The 17,193-nt window shown below is 47.3% G+C and overlaps 1 protein-coding gene across 1 annotated transcript in view; it reads left to right on the forward strand.

Annotated features, from left to right (window-relative positions):
- The window catches only part of LOC145354508 (zinc finger matrin-type protein 4-like), a 400,098-nt gene that overhangs the window by 151,282 nt on the left and 231,623 nt on the right, over positions 1-17,193 (forward strand). Inside the window, exon 5 of the mRNA XM_080205937.1 lies at positions 13,380-13,604. Within this exon, the coding sequence (XP_080062063.1) occupies positions 13,380-13,604 (225 nt within the window). The remainder of the gene's footprint in view (positions 1-13,379; positions 13,605-17,193) is intronic.

The raw sequence follows: 17,193 nt of genomic DNA on the forward strand, positions 1-17,193 counted from the left end.
CTCATTCACACTGTGAGGCAGCAGTGCAAACCCTTGTGCCATCTATTGCAGGTTGACTATCAACCTGTTCAGCCTTGTTCTGAGCGCGCCTTCCTTGGCCATCAAGTCTTGGGGTGGGACTCGAAGGTAGTCATGATGTGGAGATGCCGGTGTTGGACTGGGGTAAACACAGTAAGAAGTCTCACAACACCAGGTTAAAGTCCAACAGGTTTATTTGGAAGCAAACACCACTAGCTTTCAGAGCGCTGCTCCTTCATCAGGCGAATGGGAGATGTCATAAGGTCAGAAGTGGGGATGTTTGGTAATGATTGCACAATGTTCAGCACCATTCGCGACTCCTCAGATACTGAAGCAGTCCCTATAAACATTGTGGCTACCAGAGCAGGTCAGAGGCTGGAGAATCAGCGTATGTACCTCATCTCCTGACTCCCTAAAGCCTATCCACCATCTACAAGGCACAAGTCAGGGGCAGAATGGAATTTTCTCCATCTGCTTCGATGAGTACAGTTCCAACAACACTCAAAAAGCTCAACACCATCCAGGACAAAGCAGCCCACTTGATTAGAACCCCAGTCACCACCTTTGTCTCATCTGTCTAGATGTCTCCACATTAATTCAAGCTGTCATTAATCATAGAATCCCTGCAGTATAGAAGGAGGCCATTCAGCCCATTGAGCTTGCACCAATAGCATTCCCACCCTGGCCCTATTCCTGTAAACCTATCTATTTACCCTGCTAATTAATCTGACACTAAGGGGCCATGTTTTAGCATAGCCAATCCACCTAACCCAACTTTGGTGTGCATGAGGAAACCAGAGCATGATGTAGAGATGCCGGCATTGGACTGGGGTAAACACAGTCAGAAGTCTCACAACACCAGGTTAACATCCAACCAGTTTATTTGATAGTAAACTCACAAGCTTTGTGGCACCTGACGAAGGAACACCGTTTCTGAAAGTTTGTGGGAAACTCTGAAACCAGAGCACCCAGAGGAAACCCACACAGACATGGGGAGAATGTGTAAACTCCACACAGACATTGACCGAAGCCGGGCATCAAACCCGGGTCCCTGGCACTGTGAGGCAGCAGTGCTAACCACTGTGCCGCCATGCTGTCTGTAAGGGAGGTTCAACTACCTCACAACCAATGAATTACTTTCTGAAGTGCAGCCACTGCTGTAATGTAGGAAGGGTGGCGTCCAGTGTGTCCACAGCAAAATCCCACGCAGCTGAGATAAACACCAGACTGTTTCTAGTTGCAAGTCGCTGTTGGAATGTAAGCACCTGGATTAGACACATCAACCACTCCAATTCTTTTTTGTCATATGAATTAGTACACAGTGAAAAGTATTGTTTCTTGTGCGCGATACAAACAAAGCATACTGTTTGTAGAGGAGAGGAGAGAATGCAGAATGTAATGTTACAGTCATAGCTAGGGTGTAGAGAGAGATCAACTTAATGCGAGGTAAGTCCATTCAAAAGTCTGACAGCAGCCGGGAAGAAGCTGTTCTTGAGTCGGTTCATACGTGACCTCAAACTTTTGTATCTTTTTCCTGACGGAAGAAGGTGGAAGAGAGAATGTCTGGGGTGTATGGGGTCTTTGATTATGCTGGCTGCTTTTTGAGACAGCGGGAAGTGTAGACAGAGTCAATGGGTGGGAGGCTGGTTTGCGTGATGGATTGGGTTTTGTTCACAACCCTTTGCAGTTCCTTGCGGTCTTGGGCAGAGCAGGGGCCCACACCAAGCTATGATACAACCAGAAAGAATGCTTTCTATGGTGCTGGTGATGCCAGTAAGAATTACCCAATATTTCAAAGCGTTTAACATTGCACGGAGTAGTGGATCACTGGAATGTGAAATTAATGTGAGCCAATGTCAGCCTTCAGACACTCTGACCAAAATATCCTGAGGTTAGAAACGCCATAGACCCTGATTATCTGTGAGTGGATTGTGATTGAAGATTGCGAGGGCTTGTCATATAATCTATACCAAGGCTGTACTCTCTTCTCTAACAAGTGTAGAACCTTCCCTAGCAGACTGTTCTTCAAGGCAGAGATCAATAATGTCAGCAACTTCCCAGGCTGACTGATCTCATACACAGAGATCAACTCATCACCTGGAGATACACAAAAGTTCATAGGTCAAAGGTGAGGTGGGCAGCAAATCGTGGATCAGGATAAAAGTAGAATTGATTATTATATAATTTTAACCCTCACACACCACTGTCTATTGATGCATTTATTTTAAGATTTGAGTAAATTTTTAGCTTACCTTTATTTATTAGTGTCACAAAGAGACTTACATTAACACTGCAGTGAAGTTACTGTGAAAATCTCCGGCACCTGTTCAGGTACACTGAGAGCAAATTTAGCACAGCCAATGCACCCAACCAGCACAGTCTTTCACACTGTGGAAGGAAACTGGTGCACCCGGAGGAAACCCACACAGACACGCGGAGAATGTGCAGACTCCACACAGACAGTGACCCAAGACAGGAATTGAAGTTGGGTTCCTGGTGTTGCGAGGCAGCAGTATTAACCACTGTGCCACCCAGAGTCTTCTACTCTTTATCATTCATTCAGGTGTAAGCAGCATCGGCAAGACCAGTATTTAATGCTGTTGAGAAGGCAACTGTGTGTTCCTTTCTTGGGTACACCTGAGTGGCTTGCTGAGCTATTTAAGAGGACAGTTACGAGTCAGCCACATTGCTGTGGCTCTGGAGTCACATATAGGGCAGGCTGAGGAATTCAAAGAACAAGGAACAGTACAGCACAGGAACAGGCCCTTCGGCCCTCTAAGCTTGCACCGTCCAGGTGTACTCAAGAAGGGAACACACAATTGTCTCCTCAAGGGCATTAAATGCTGGCCTTGCCAATGCTGCTTAAACCTGAATGAATGATAAAGAGTAGAAGACTCTGGGTGGCACAGTGGTTAGCACTGCTGCCTCGGAACACCAGGGACCCAGGTTCGATTCCTGTCTTGGGTCACTCTCTGTGTGGAGTCTGCACATTCTCCTCATGTCTGTGTGGGTTTTGTCCGGGTGCTCTGGTTTCCTTCCCAAATTAAAATTATATGCACGTACGGAGTCCGTATCTTTCCATTCCCATCCTATTCAAATATTTGCCCCGACCTACCTGCTGCCCCCACCTCCCCGGTAACCAACAAGCTTCCACCATCATGGTCAACATCACCAGCTCTTTAATTAAGATTCTGCTTCATTAACCTCCATGGCGGGATTTGATCCCATGACCTTTGGGCATTGATTCCAGGCTTCCGGCTTGCTAGTCTGGTAACGTGTCCACTGTACTGGTGCATCCACCGCACGTGGGTCACAATCGCCTGGAGTAAGTGGCTCATTGTCAGGCTGGGTCTTTGATGAATGAGGGTGCTCGGTACAGTAATTCCACTGTGGTTCCAATCGCTTACCGCTGCCCTGTGTAAGATGGGGACGATGACAGGGAGAAATATTACTGCAGAAACCATCCTGTGGAGCTCCGAGTGGAAGCTGGAGTCAGGGTGGAAGCTAATTATCTGGCAGCTCAGTAAATCACTCTGGACATCCCGCTGTGAGCACAGGTCAGAGGAGAATAGCCACTGGAAAGTATCTTCAAGCGTGTGCGGCTTTGAAAATAAGACTGATTTTCATTTCATCCCTTTGAAAGAATTTACATTTATGAGGAAAGCCCTTCCCAAGTTCCGGATATGGGAGAACACTTTGCAGACAATGAGGGACTTTCTGTAATGTGACGGTGTTATGGCAGCCAATTTGCACACAGCAAGATCCCACAACCGACAATGCCTCTTGGTGGCCGAGGCATTAATTTTTTTTTTAATTCACCCATGAGACATGGGCGTCGCTGGCAGGCCAGCATTTATTGCCCATCCCTAGTTGCCCAAGGGTAGTGAGAGTCAACCACATTGCTGTGGCTCTGGAGTCACATGTAGGCCAGACCGGGTAAGGATAGCAGATTTCCTTCCCCAAAGAACATTAGTGAACCAGATGGGTTTTTCCGACAATTTTGACTGATTTCATGGTCATCAGTAGATTTGTAATTACAGATTGTATTTTTAATTGAATTCGAATTCCACCATCTGCTGTGGCAGGATTTGAACCCAGGTCCCTAGAGTTACTGGATTAATAGTCTGGTGATATGGGCAGCAAGCTGGCACAGTGGTTGGCACTGCAGCCTCACAGCGCCAGGGACTCGGGTTTGATTCCCGGCTTGGGTTACTGTCTGTGTGGAATCTGCACATTCTCCCCGTGTCTGCGTGGGTTTCCTCCAGGTGTTCTGGTTTCCTCCCACAATCCGAAAGACGTGCTGGTTAGGGTGGATTGACCCGAATAGGCACCAGAGTGTGGCGACTAGGGGAATTTCACAATAACTTCGTTGCAGTGTTAATGTAAGCCTAACTTGTGACGAATAAATAAACTTTAAAACTTTAACCCCACTAGGCCATCCCCTCCCCCTTGACAGGGATACGGAGAGGAGGAACTCACAGACTTTAATAGTAGCTGTAAATCTTTGGCACCCAGAAAGGGTTTCATATCGTACCTGGGAGGTGACGTCTCCAGCCCTCCCAGAGTGCGGCATCAGCAGTGTCGGCCTGCACTCTCAGGCTCTGCTGTGCGACGTCTGACCTCGAGGCAAGATCACTGCCCGCTGAGCCACTGTTAACTCCTTTGGCGAGCTCCCCGCTGATGAAGGAAGAGGCTGACTCATTGTGGTGTTACTCCACCTCATTCACTGGGCGATGTTCACGGGGATTCCACACCCTGGGCCCGACTTTACCATCGTGTCGCGCCCGTCCTCGGTAATGTGGTAATGGTGGGTTGTGGGGCCATTAATGTGATCCCCGCCCGCATCTGCGCAGGTGGTCACTTCGCCGAAATCCGGGAATGGCGGCGATCCAATTTGTGCCCGAAACAGCGATTTAAATGCATTTGCATCAATTTCAATTGAATTAACGAACTGCCTGCCCAGCTTTATCAGCATTTCCCCCTTTACCACAGCATTCGCCAATCTGGAATCGCGACAAAATGTACCCGCTGAATAAAAGTCTGTTTCGGGCGCTCCAGCTGCTGAAGAGCGAGTTCAGAGCTTCCAACGGCGCTGTGACTCAGATCGGCATTGGGGGGGCGGGGGAGGAGGGTGAGGGGTTAGATCATTCTCTGATTGCGGGGGACGGGGAGGGGAGCGAGGCCAGATCGTTGCCTGGTTGGGGGAGAGGCAGAGGGAGGAGGAGGAGGAGGAGGAGGAGGCGGGTCAGATGTATCTCTGGTGGGGAGGGGTAGTCGGGGAGAGGGAGGGAGGCCCGATCATTGCCTGGTGGGAAGGGAGGGAGAGGCGGGTCAGATGTTCCTCTGAGGGGAGGAGGGAGTGAGCGAGGCCGGATCGTTCTCTGGCGTGAGGGGGGGGGGGGTGGTAGGGAGGTGGGAAAGATGTATCTCTGGTTGGGTTGGGTGGGGGGGGGGGGGGGAGGCCCGATCGCTGACTGGTGGGGGATGAAGGGGGGAGGTAGATGGATCTCTGGTGAGGGGTGGGGAGGGGGGGGGGCAGGGGTGTCCGTTGCCACTCTGCGGGCAATCAATGGAGAGGGGTAGGGGGCAGGGAGTTACTATCGGTCTGGGTAGCAGGGAGGGTGGATAAGGGGGACAGTGATGTATGTGGGGGCCATCTCTCCTGCTTTTCACTCCCGGGTCGCTTTCTCCGCTTTCTGTAGCCCCGGAGCAATCTGACACGGGCGCGCTTTTTCAAATTTTTTTTCTAACTGCGCCTGCGCGGTTCAGAGCTCCAATCATTTCGGGAGCGCTAAGCCCCATCCACAGCGCGAATGGGACCCGCAATCTTGTTTCCAGGCGGAGTGCGTATGGGGGCGCCTGAAAGCAGATTTCCAAGACGGATTTGAATTCAGCCCAGATTCAACACTTAGAATTAAAATGGTAAAATCAGGCCCCACACGTGTGTCAACAACTCACTGAAACACACCAAGTTTCATTTGTTGACTCCAACCTGCTTTGGACCCAGCGTACACTGGATAGGGATCAAGGGCGGACTTTCCCGCCCTGGCTACTACGGGAATCATAGCAGGCGGGACAGGACCATGCGACGGTCCGCTGACCTTAGGTGGGATTTTCCAGAATTGAGACGAGTGAGTCGGAAAACTCTACCCCAGGAGTTGAAATCTTGGGTGACATTTTCCCTCTCGCTATCAGGATCAGTGTTGCAAATTCCTCTCCCTGCTCTGCCTCTCAGCCTGATTGAGAGCTAACACAACAGATTTGATTTAATTTGATTTGATTTTTTTGTTGTCACATGTATTAGTATATAGTGAACAGTATTGTTTCTTGTGCGCTATACAGACAAAGCATACCAGTCATAGAGAGGGAAAGGAGAGGGTGCAGAATGTAGTGTTACAGTCATAGCTAGGGTGTAGAGAAAGATCGACTTAATATATGATAAGTCCATTCAAAAGTCTGATAGCAGCAGGGAAGAAGCTGTTCTTGAGTTGGTTGGTATGTGACCTCAGACTTTTGTATCTTTTTCCCAACAGAAGAAGGTGGAAGAGAGAATGTCTAGGGTACATGGGGGTCCTTGATTATGCTGGCTGCTTTGCCAAGGCAGCGGGAAGTATGGACAGAGTCAATGGATAGGAGGCTGGTTTGAGTGATGGATTGGGCTACATTCACGACCTTTTGTAGTTTCTTGCAGTCTTGGGCAGAGCAGGAGCCATACCAAGCTGTGATATATCCAGAAAGAATGCTTTCTGTGGTGCATCTGTAAAAGTTGGTGAGAGTCGTAGCTGACATACCGAATTTCTTTCAAAGCTGGGATATTGTCTGTGTGCCTCAGTTTCCTAATGACATTCTGTTCGACTGACTGGACACCTTTCAGGGAATGCATCCCAATCTAGTTTTCCTACTGGGAATATCAAATGAGAAAGTTCAAGGAATAAAGAGCACACAATCTGTGTAACAGAAGCCAGAGAACAAAACTGGGCTGATTGGCTACAACGGGCTTCACATTCCCCATCACCAAAGTTGAATATTACCCCCTGGATGTTGGAAATACAAATGCCCCAAGTCTGGGGCAGTTCTGATTTCGCACATCACTTTCCCACCAAACTCTGTCCTGTAGCTCTGCCTGCTCCAAGATTTGGGTCTCGTTAACCAAGTGTTTCAAACCATCGTTGTCCCAGCATCAATTTTGAACAGAAATGAGGCAATTGCGCAGAGTGAGAGATCTCATTCAGAGTCCAGATGTGGATACTCAGCTGTCGAGAGAATTTTGAAGGCAAACTCGACTACAGCAAGTGTTTCCAAAATGTAGCAGCGTTCCTGAACTGTTTGACCTCTCGCCTTCAAATGAACAGACCAGTGACAGGAGGCAATTAGTAATCATAAAAAAATTACAAGTCAAGGAGGCCATTCGATCCATCATGCCTCTTTGGAGGAGTTGTCCAATTCAATGTTAAAGTTTATTTATTAGTCACAAGTAGGCTTACATTAACACTGCAATGAAGTTACTGTGAAAATCCCCTAATCGCACCTGTTCAAGTACACAGAGGGAGAATTTAGCACGGCCAATGCACCCTAACCAGCGTGTCTTCTGGACTATGGGAGGAAAATGGAGCACCCAGAGAAAACCCACGCAGACACAGGGAGAACGTGCAAACTCCACACAGACAGTAACCCAAGCCAGGAATCGTACATGGTTCCCTGGCGCTATGAGGCAGCAGTGCTAACCACTGTGCCACCGTGCCGTCCTGGATTAGATCCACTCTCCCCACTCTTTCCCCATTGCCCTTCAAACTCAAAATCTTCGATTATTTGTCCAATTCCCTGTGAAGGTTGCTGTTGAACCTGTTTGCAGCACACTTTGAACACGCGTTCCATCTCCCTTGATAAAGAATTCCATTCCAATTCTTTCTGTTGCTATCGAGTTTGTACTCTCAGATTGCCAATCCTCTTGTCTCCTGAAGCAATTATTTGTCGTTCACTTTCATCAAAACTCCTCATTGTTTTGAGCTTCTCTGTTAAATCTCCCTTTAACCTCTGCTCCAAGCGGAACAAGTCCCATTTCTCCAGCCTCTCCACAGAGTCATAGAATCCCTACAGTGCAGATGGAGCCCATTCAGCCCATCGACTCTGCACACCATAATCCCACCCAGGCCCTATCCCAATAACCCAACACATTTACCCTGCTAAGGCCCTGACACCAAGAGGCAATTTGTCATGGCCAATCAACCTAACCTGCACATCTTTGGACGGTGGAGGAAACCGGAGCACCCGGAGGAAACCCACGCAGACACGAGGAGAATGTGTAAACTCCGCACAGACAGTGACCCGAGGCCAGAATTGAACCCGGGTCCCTGACGTTGTGAGGCAGCAGTGCCAACCACTGTGCCACCGTGATCCCATGACACTATTTTGAAGAAGAGCAGAGGAAGTTCTCCATGACATCCCCAATCAATGTCCCTAAAAAATGTAGGCGAGGTATGAACAATTTTGTCTTTTAAAAAGCATTTGGATAGTTACACGGGTAAGATGGGTATAGAGGGATATGGGCCAAACGTGGGCAATTGGGACTAGCTTCGTAGTAAAAATTGGAAGGCATGGGCAAGTTGGGCCGAAGGGCCTGTTTCCAAGCTGTAAATCTCTATGACCCGATGACTAAATGGATTTCCCTGTCATTATCAGATTGCTGTTTATGGGAGCTTGCTGTGCCCTAATTGGCTGCTCTGTTTCCTACATTATAACAGTGACTGCAATTCTGAAAGTAACTCCATGGCTGGGGTGTGCTTTGGCAAGTCATGAGGTGGGGCGCGGTGCTACACAAATGCAAGTTTACCTTTTCACCGCTCTTTTACTATCTTTAGTCTATGGAAAGACTGATGTCCCCTTCCATTCCCCCCACCAGTTGCTGCAGTGAGTTATCCTGCTTGACATCCCTGGAGGTGGGCCGATAGGGACGACTGATTGGATGGATTTGCAGCATTATTCCCCCTTTCTGTTTTCTCATGGAAAGAGTAAGCGTCCGTCTGGAATTCCCAATCAAATAAAATCTGCATCAAATGAAGCAGATACAGACTCAAAAGAGTCGCGTGTGATTCACTGAGTGACCTTCCCTTCCCAGCAACCACTCCACTCGTAGCCATGTCAGCCATTTCTGTCAATCAATCTCTTATTCAAAGGGAGAGTTTTGAGTTACAATGCAGGTCTGAGAATATCAATCATCCTCTTCATAAAATAAAAGGAGAAAGAAAAATCCTTTCTCTTCAAATATTTATTGTTGAATTTTTTGTTGCTCCTCTCAGTCTCCCTTGTTGTCCCTCTGGGTCACCCTTGTTGTCCCTCTGGGTCGCCCTTGTTGCCCCTCTGGGTCGCCCTTGTTGCCCCTCTGGGTCTCCCTTGTTGCCCTCTGGGTCTCCCTTCTTGTCCCTCTGGGTCTCCCTTGTTGCCCCTCTGGGTCTCCCTTGTTGTCCCTCTGGATCTCCCCTGTTGCCCCTCTGGGTTGTCCTTGTTGCCCCTCTGGGTCGTCCTTGTTGCCCCACTGGGTCTCCCTTGTTGCCCCTCTGGGTCGTCCTTGTCCCTCTGGGTCTCCCTTGTTGCCCCTCTGGATCTCCCTTGTTGCCCCTCTGGGTCTCCCCTGTTGCCCCTCTGGGTCTCCCCTGTTGCCCCTCTGGGTCTCCCCTGTTGCCCCTCTGGGTCGTCCTTGTTGCCCCTCTGGGTCTCCCTTGTTGCCCCTCTGGGTCTCCCTTGTTGCCCCACTGGGTCGTCCTTGTTGCCCCACTGGGTCTCCCTTGTTGTGCAAGTCCAGCGTTATCACTTGGTAAATCTTGTATCTTGCAATCAGAGCATCTTTTCGAAAGGGTGTCCTTATCATCAGGACTGCTGTTTCACACGAGGGTAGAGATATTTATTCAAGTTGTTCTCCTGCTGGGGGTGAATTTCCACAGGCAGAATAGGGGCTCCCCCCACCCAACCGCCAGGCATGTTAGGGTGGCATGGTGGTACAGTGGTTAGCACTGCTGTCTCACAGCTCCAGGGACCTGGGTTCAATTCCGGTCTCGGGTCACTGTCTGTGTGGAGTTTGTACATTCTCCCTGTGTCTGCATGGGTTTCTTCCGGGTATTCCGGTTTCCTCCCACAGTCCAAAGATGTGCGGGTTAGGTGAATTGGCCAAGGGAAATTGCCCCTTAGTGTCAGGGAGATTAGCAGGGTAGATATGAACAAAGAACAAAGAAAATTACAGCACAGAAACAGGCCCTTCAGCCCTCCAAGCCTTCACTGACCATGCTGTCCAACTGAACTAATACCCCTTACCCTTCCGGAGACCATATCCCTCTATTCCCATTCCAATTATTTGTCCAGATGCCCCTTAAAACCACTATGGTATCTATTAAAACAGGGTAGAGTCTGAGTGGGATAGTGATCGGTGCAGGCTTAATGGACCGAATGGCCTCCTTCTGCACTGTAGGGATTCTATGATTCTGACAATGACAGCTTGCATTTATATAGCACCTTTAGCATAGCAATAGTGTTATTTTACAGCAGTGCCAAGAAATTGTGGTCAGAGAGGTTGGTTTTCAGGAGAAGATGGTGATAGAGAGAGGCAGAATGGTCGAGAGAGGGTTCCAGCAGCAGAAACCACGTCCATCAGTCGTGGAGTAATAAAAATCAACACGGAAGTTATTTGAGAGCAGATATCACGGAGGGCCGTAGAGCTGGAGGAGTTTCCAGATGTAGGGAAAGGTGAGGCCACAAAGGAACCTTCAGCCATTCATACCAGCAAGATTTTCCAGTCCCGCTGCAGTGAACAGAGATTTGGCTAGGCCCCAGATTCTCCATCCGCTCTGGCAGTGGCGGCGCGAATGGCCAGAGGATTGTGGCCGATATTTTAAAATTTGAAATGAAAGTGGAGCAGGGGTCAGCATAGGTCAGGGAGCACAGGATGATGGGTAAATCGTGTCTATTGTGAGTTAAAACATGGTCAGCAGGGTTCTGGATGACCTGATGGAGAATGGAACTTAGGAATCCACAGAAAAACATAAAAGCCATATTCTGCTATAGTTTTGCAGTTTTTTTGATTTGATTTGATTTGATTTATTATTGTCACATGTATCAACATACAGAGATAAGTATTGTTTCTTGTGCACTATTCCGACAAAGCATACCGTTCATTGAGAAGGAAAAGAGAGTGTGCAGCATGTGGTGTTACAGTCATAGCTAGGGCGTAGAGAAAGATCAACTTAATGCGAGATGAGTCCATTCAAGAGTCTGATGGCAGCAGGGAAGAAGCTGTTCTTGAGTTGGTTGGTACGTGACCTCAGATTTTTGTATCTTTTTCCTGATGGAAAAGGTGGCAGAGAGAATGTCTGAGGTATGTGGGGTCTTTGATTATGCTGGCTGCTTTGCCGAGGCAGCAGGAAGTGTAGACAGAGTCAATGGGTGGGAGGCTGGTTTGAGTGATGGATTGGGCTACATTCACGACCCTTTGTAGTTTCTTGTGGTCTTGGGCAGAAGCAGGAGCCCACACCAAGCTGTGATACAACCAGAAAGAATGCTTTCTATGGTGCTGGTGATGCCAGTAAGAATTACCCAATATTTCAAAGCGTTTAACAATGCACGGAGTAGTGGATCACTGGAATGTGAAATTAATGTGAGCCAATGTCAGCCTTCAGACACTCTGACCAAAATATCCTGAGGTTAGAAACTCCATAGACCCTGATTATCTGTGAGTGGATTGTGATTGAAGATTGCGAGGGCTTGTCATATAATCTATACCAAGGCTGTACTCTCTTCTCTAACAAGTGTAGAACCTTCCCTAGTAGACTGTTCTTCAAGGCAGAGATCAATAATGTCAGCAACTTCCCAGGCTGGGCATTCAGGGTATTGCGATTTATCTTAGGTGGCAGCGCGAAACAAGGCACCGTCTTGTTGGGTCACCTCCTATGTGTCCAATGTGATGGGCACAGGGAGTAACAACCCAATGTGACACTGCTCATTCCACACTGCTGTCCAATCTCCCAGCTCCCATGTTAATTGTAAACATCATGAGAAGAAGAGGGAGAGAGTGATTCAGAATTCCTTCCAAGTTTATGTTCCAGGTCACTGAGGGAGTGCAGTATTGTCAGAGCCTTGCAGATAAAGTGTCCGACTAAGGGGATGTGGCCTGGGTGGGGTTGTTGTTGGAGAATCGGTGCAGGTTCGATGGGCCGCATGGCCTCCTTCTGAGCTGGAGGGATTCTATAAGAGCCTGGGTGGGATTTTACCGCAGGTCCGCCCAAGGTTTGTACGATCCTGCCCGAGGCTGTGCCAAGCTGATAAAATTCCAGCTCCTGACAGCCCGTTCAAGTGGACAGAAAGGATCCCACGGGCACTGTTTCAATGATCCGCGGGGGAGTCCTGGCCAATAGCTACCCTTCAACCAACATCAGTAAAAACTCTCATAAAGTCCACTCCCCTGACGAAGGAGCGGTGCTCCGAAAGCGCGTGATCCCTAATAAACCTGTTGGAATTTAACCTGGTGTTGTGGGACTTCTATCTGTGCCCACCCCAGTCCAACATCGGCATCTCCACATCATGGTGAACATTAATAAATGATGTAGAGATGCTGGCGTTGGACTGGGGTAAACACAGTAAGGAAACAGTAAACACAGTGTGTGGAACCTTCCACATACCTGACAAAGGAACACTGTTTCCGAAAGCTTGTGAGATTACTATCAAATAAACTGGTTGGACTTTAACCTGGTGTTGTGAAATTTCTCACTGAACATTAATAAAGACAGATTATCTGGTCATTATTACATCGTTATTCGTGGGATCTTGCTGTGCATAGATTGGCTGCCACACTTCTACCACGGCAACTGGACTGCACTTAGGAAGCATAACATTGGCTGGGAAATATTTTGGGACATGATTGAGGTGGTAAAAGGCGCTATATGAATGTAAGTTCTTTGCAGTTGAGTGACAACAGAAAACAAGGTAGGCTGAAGTGAGGGTTATTTCTTTTCATTTATTTATTAGTCGCTAATAAGCAATGTAGTCACTGTGAAAATCCCTTAGTTGCCACACTCCAGCACCTGTTTGGGTCAGTGCACCCTAACCAGCGCACCTCGGGAGGAAACCGGAGCACCCGGAGGAAACCCCCGCAGGCACGGGGAGAATGTGCAGACTTTGCTCAGACAGTGACCCAAGCTGGGAATCGAACCCAGGTCCCAGGAGCTGTGAGGCAGCACCGCTAACCACCGTGTCACCATGCATAGACTGGATGAAGACTAGTCTGGACTAGATGGGCTGAAGGGCCTGCTGTATATTGTGTACAAATCCCTTGTTCGTAGATACGATTTTTACCCTGTAATTATTATTTTATATCCCAGAGTCTCCTCCTGATGTGTTGCAACCTGCAGCTCCCATCTCCTCCGGCCTGGCTCCCATCACGGATAACGGTGACTCCAGCAAGTTCTGCCAGCTCTGCAGTGCCTGGTTCAACAACCCCATGATGGCCCAGCAGCACTACGAAGGCAAGAAGCACAAGAAGAACGCGGCCAGAGCCAAGCTCCTGGAGCAGCTGGGCGAGACGCTGGATTCAGAGGCTCTGAGAGGTAAGCCTGGGCGGATTCCTCTGAGAAAACTTGCTTGTTGGCACGCTTCCCAGATTCTCCAAAGCATCTTCAATATTTCACAAGGCCAAACTTGTCTTTTTCTCTCTCTCTCTCTCTCGCTCATTTCATCAAATATTTATTCAGTGGCTGCTTGATCTCACTCCCTCGGTTTCCTTCCTTTAAGGTAGTTCTGCTCCAGGCTTCGAACTGAGCTAGATTACACATTCTGGGTTTCATCTCCAAAGAACAGGCAGCATGCTGTAACAGCAGGAAAGGTCTCCCGAAAAGTCACTGAATATTAACACTGAGGAAATACCCTGCACTCTGGATAGATAAGGGTTTAAAGAAGTTCTGAGTGCACGCACTGCTCCTGGTGCTGAGCTGTTCACATCAAGGACATTCCTCGGTTGAATTTCCAAATCTTTATTCCTTGGTGTGAGGCCCAGGTCTGACCTCAATGCCCTTCGATCAAGGAAAAGTGAAGAGAAAAATAAGAACCGACTTTATACTCCTGATCTCTCCTATCCCCTATCCACGCTGGGCAAAATATCTCCTTTAACAATCTCCATTTCACGAGCCATCAACTTGCATCTTTGTCTCCCATCTCCCCTCTTGCCCTCTCTCAGTTCAACTTGTCCATGAGACAGGTCCACCTCCTGATCACTGCTGATCATCCAACTCCCCCACCTGCTCCCCAGATTAGCCGACATTGTAATCATAGTATCCCTGCAGTGCATTCGGCCCATCGAGTCTGTACCGACTCTCCGACAGAGCATCTTACCCAGATCCCCTCCCCCACCCTTTTTGTCATAACTCCGCATATTTACCATAGTTAATCCATTTAACCAACATATCTTGGGACACTAAGGATCAATTTAGCACGGCCAAACCTAACCTGCACATCTTTGGACTGTGGGAGGAAACGGGGGCACCCAAAGGAAACCCACACAGACACGTGGAGAACGTGCAAACTCCACACAATGGCCCGAGGCTGGAATCGAACCCGCGTCTCTGGCACTGTTGAGGTTAAGTGGGATTGTTAAGTGTATTCTCCCTCTATCATAAATCATGATGTGGAGATGCCGGCATTGGACTGGGGTAAACACAGTAAGAAGTCCCCCGACACCAGGTTAAAGTCCAGCAGGTTTATTTGGTGGCAAAAGCCACTAGCTTTCAGAGCGCTGCTCCTTGGTCAGGTAAGTGGGAGTTCTGTTCACAAACAAGACGTGATTACCTGTAAAGACTCACACTCCAACCATTATTTTGTAAATTGAGTTTGTGTCTTTATATGCCCTGTTTGTGAACAGAACTCCCACTTACCTGACCAAGGAGCAGTGCTCCGAAAGCTACCAAATAAACCTGTTGAACTTTAACCTGACATTGTGAGACTTCTTACCGTAAATCATCACCATTCTCCTCAAAAAACAACAAGACATGATTACATCAGCCTTGAAAACTATTTTTATTTTTTAGAGTCATAGAGGTTTACAGCGTGGAAACAGGCCCTTCGGCCCATTGTCCCATCTCCAACCTCTCCAAAGTCCTCGAATGTGCTGTCACCTCCCAAGTCTATTCCTAACTTCTTGGAGCTCCAGGCTTGAATTCCTCCACTGCGATTCTTGGAATCATGAATCGCAGGAAGTTAGTACCCCGATGTAGCAGGTAATAAGGAAGGCAAATGGAATTTTGGAATGCGTTACTAACAGAATAGAATATAAAAGTAGGGAAATATTGTTGCAACTGCATTGGGCTTTGATGAGACCACATCTGGAGTACTGCACACAGTATTCCAGATACGGTCTGACCAATGCCCTTGTGTCTTTAATCTATCTTTAAGAAGGTTTTTTTTTAACATGATTCTTAGCTCACAGCCTCACTTGATGTCATTATTATTGCCGGGCAGGCTATCAGATATCTTTTTATTGCTTCTTAAGTGGCTTGAATGGGAGTTGCTTGTTTTTACTTTGGGATTTTTTATAACTCTGCATTGTTAGGAGGGAAAAAAAACTGGTTGGCAGGTCAGGTGACAGAAGTTCTTTCATTTTCAGTTGTGAGCTACAGTTTAGTTTTAGAAGGGACAGCAAGGTAAAAAGAAGTGTTTTCCCTCTCTCCTTGTTGTTTTGGAAATTCTGCTGGTTATCTGAAAGAAAGGTTTTACCTTCCTGCTGTAAAGATTCTGCAGTTGATAGTTTCACCAGAGTATTTCTCCCTGAGGTTCTGAGAAACTGTTTTGACTTCAACTTGTTCTGAGTGAATCCAGAGAACTGCAACCTAAAGGACTCAATTTCCAGTATCATGTGAGCATTAGTTTTTGCTGTGTTGAACTTGTTTAAAGGGTTTTGTGTGTGGAAGGTTTTAGTTTTGATTGGAACATATCAAATATATTTGTTAAGCATTACATATTATGGTGATCGTTTTGAGTTGTTGTTTGTAATTGATAATAGTTCTTGCTAATTTTCTTATTATATGTGTTAACTATATTCTTAAATAAGCTTTGTTGGACAAAGTACCCTAGTGGGTCATTTGAATCATACTTGAAGTGAAACCTATCTGGTTATCCTGTCTAAAGTCAAGATGCAAAGCATATGATTCAGTTGGGCTCCATACAATACTTTGGAGTTTCTGACCTGAACCTTAATACCCTATACAGGAGGTCACATCTAGAGTAAGGTGATGGTCTTGTGATATTATGGCTGGACTATTAAACCAGAAATTCAACTAATGTTCTAGGGACCAGGATTCGAATCCTGCTACAGCAGTTGGTGATATTTGAATTCAATAAAAAATATCTGGAATTAAGAATCTAGTGATGACGATGAGATCATTGCTGATTGTTGGAAAAATCTATCCGATTCACTAATGTCCTTCAGGGAAGAAAAATTGCTGTCCTTACCCAGTCTGGCCTACATGTGAGCCTAGAGCCACAGCAATGTGGTTGACTCTCAACTGCCTTCTAAACAAGGACAACTGGGGATGGGCAATAAATGCTGGCCAGCCAACAATGCCCATGTCCCACGAATGAATAAAAAAAAGTTTTAGTCCCCTTACAATTTGATTTGGTTTGATTTATTATTATCACATGTATTAACATACAGTGAAAAGTATTTATTCTAGTACACTATAAAGACAAAACATACTGTTCATAGAGAAGGAAATGGGAGAGTGCAGAATGTAGTGTTACAGTCACAGCTAGGGTGTAGAGAAAGATCAAATTAAAGCGAGGTAGGTCCATTCAAAGGTCTGATGGCAGCAGGGAAGAAACTGTTCTTGAGTCGGTTGGTACGTGATCTCAGACTTTTGTATTTTTTTCTGATGGAAGAAGGTGGAGGAGAGAATGTCTGGGGTGCGTGGGGGTCCTTAATTATGCTGGTTGCTTTACTGAGGCAGTGGGAAGCGTAGCCAGAGTCAATGGATGGTTTGTGTGATGGACTGGGTTTCGTTCACAACCCTTTGTAGTTTCTTTAGGTCTTGGACAGAGCAGGATCCGTGCCAAGCTGTGACACAACCAGTAAAAATGCTTTCTCTGGTGCATCCGTAAAAGCTGGTGAGAGTTGTAGCGAACATGCCAAATTTTCTTAGTCTACTGAGA

This window comes from Carcharhinus amblyrhynchos, chromosome 17 (assembly GCF_965287045.1).
Source record: "Carcharhinus amblyrhynchos chromosome 17, sCarAmb.v2.hapA, whole genome shotgun sequence".
NCBI lineage: Eukaryota > Metazoa > Chordata > Chondrichthyes > Carcharhiniformes > Carcharhinidae > Carcharhinus > Carcharhinus amblyrhynchos.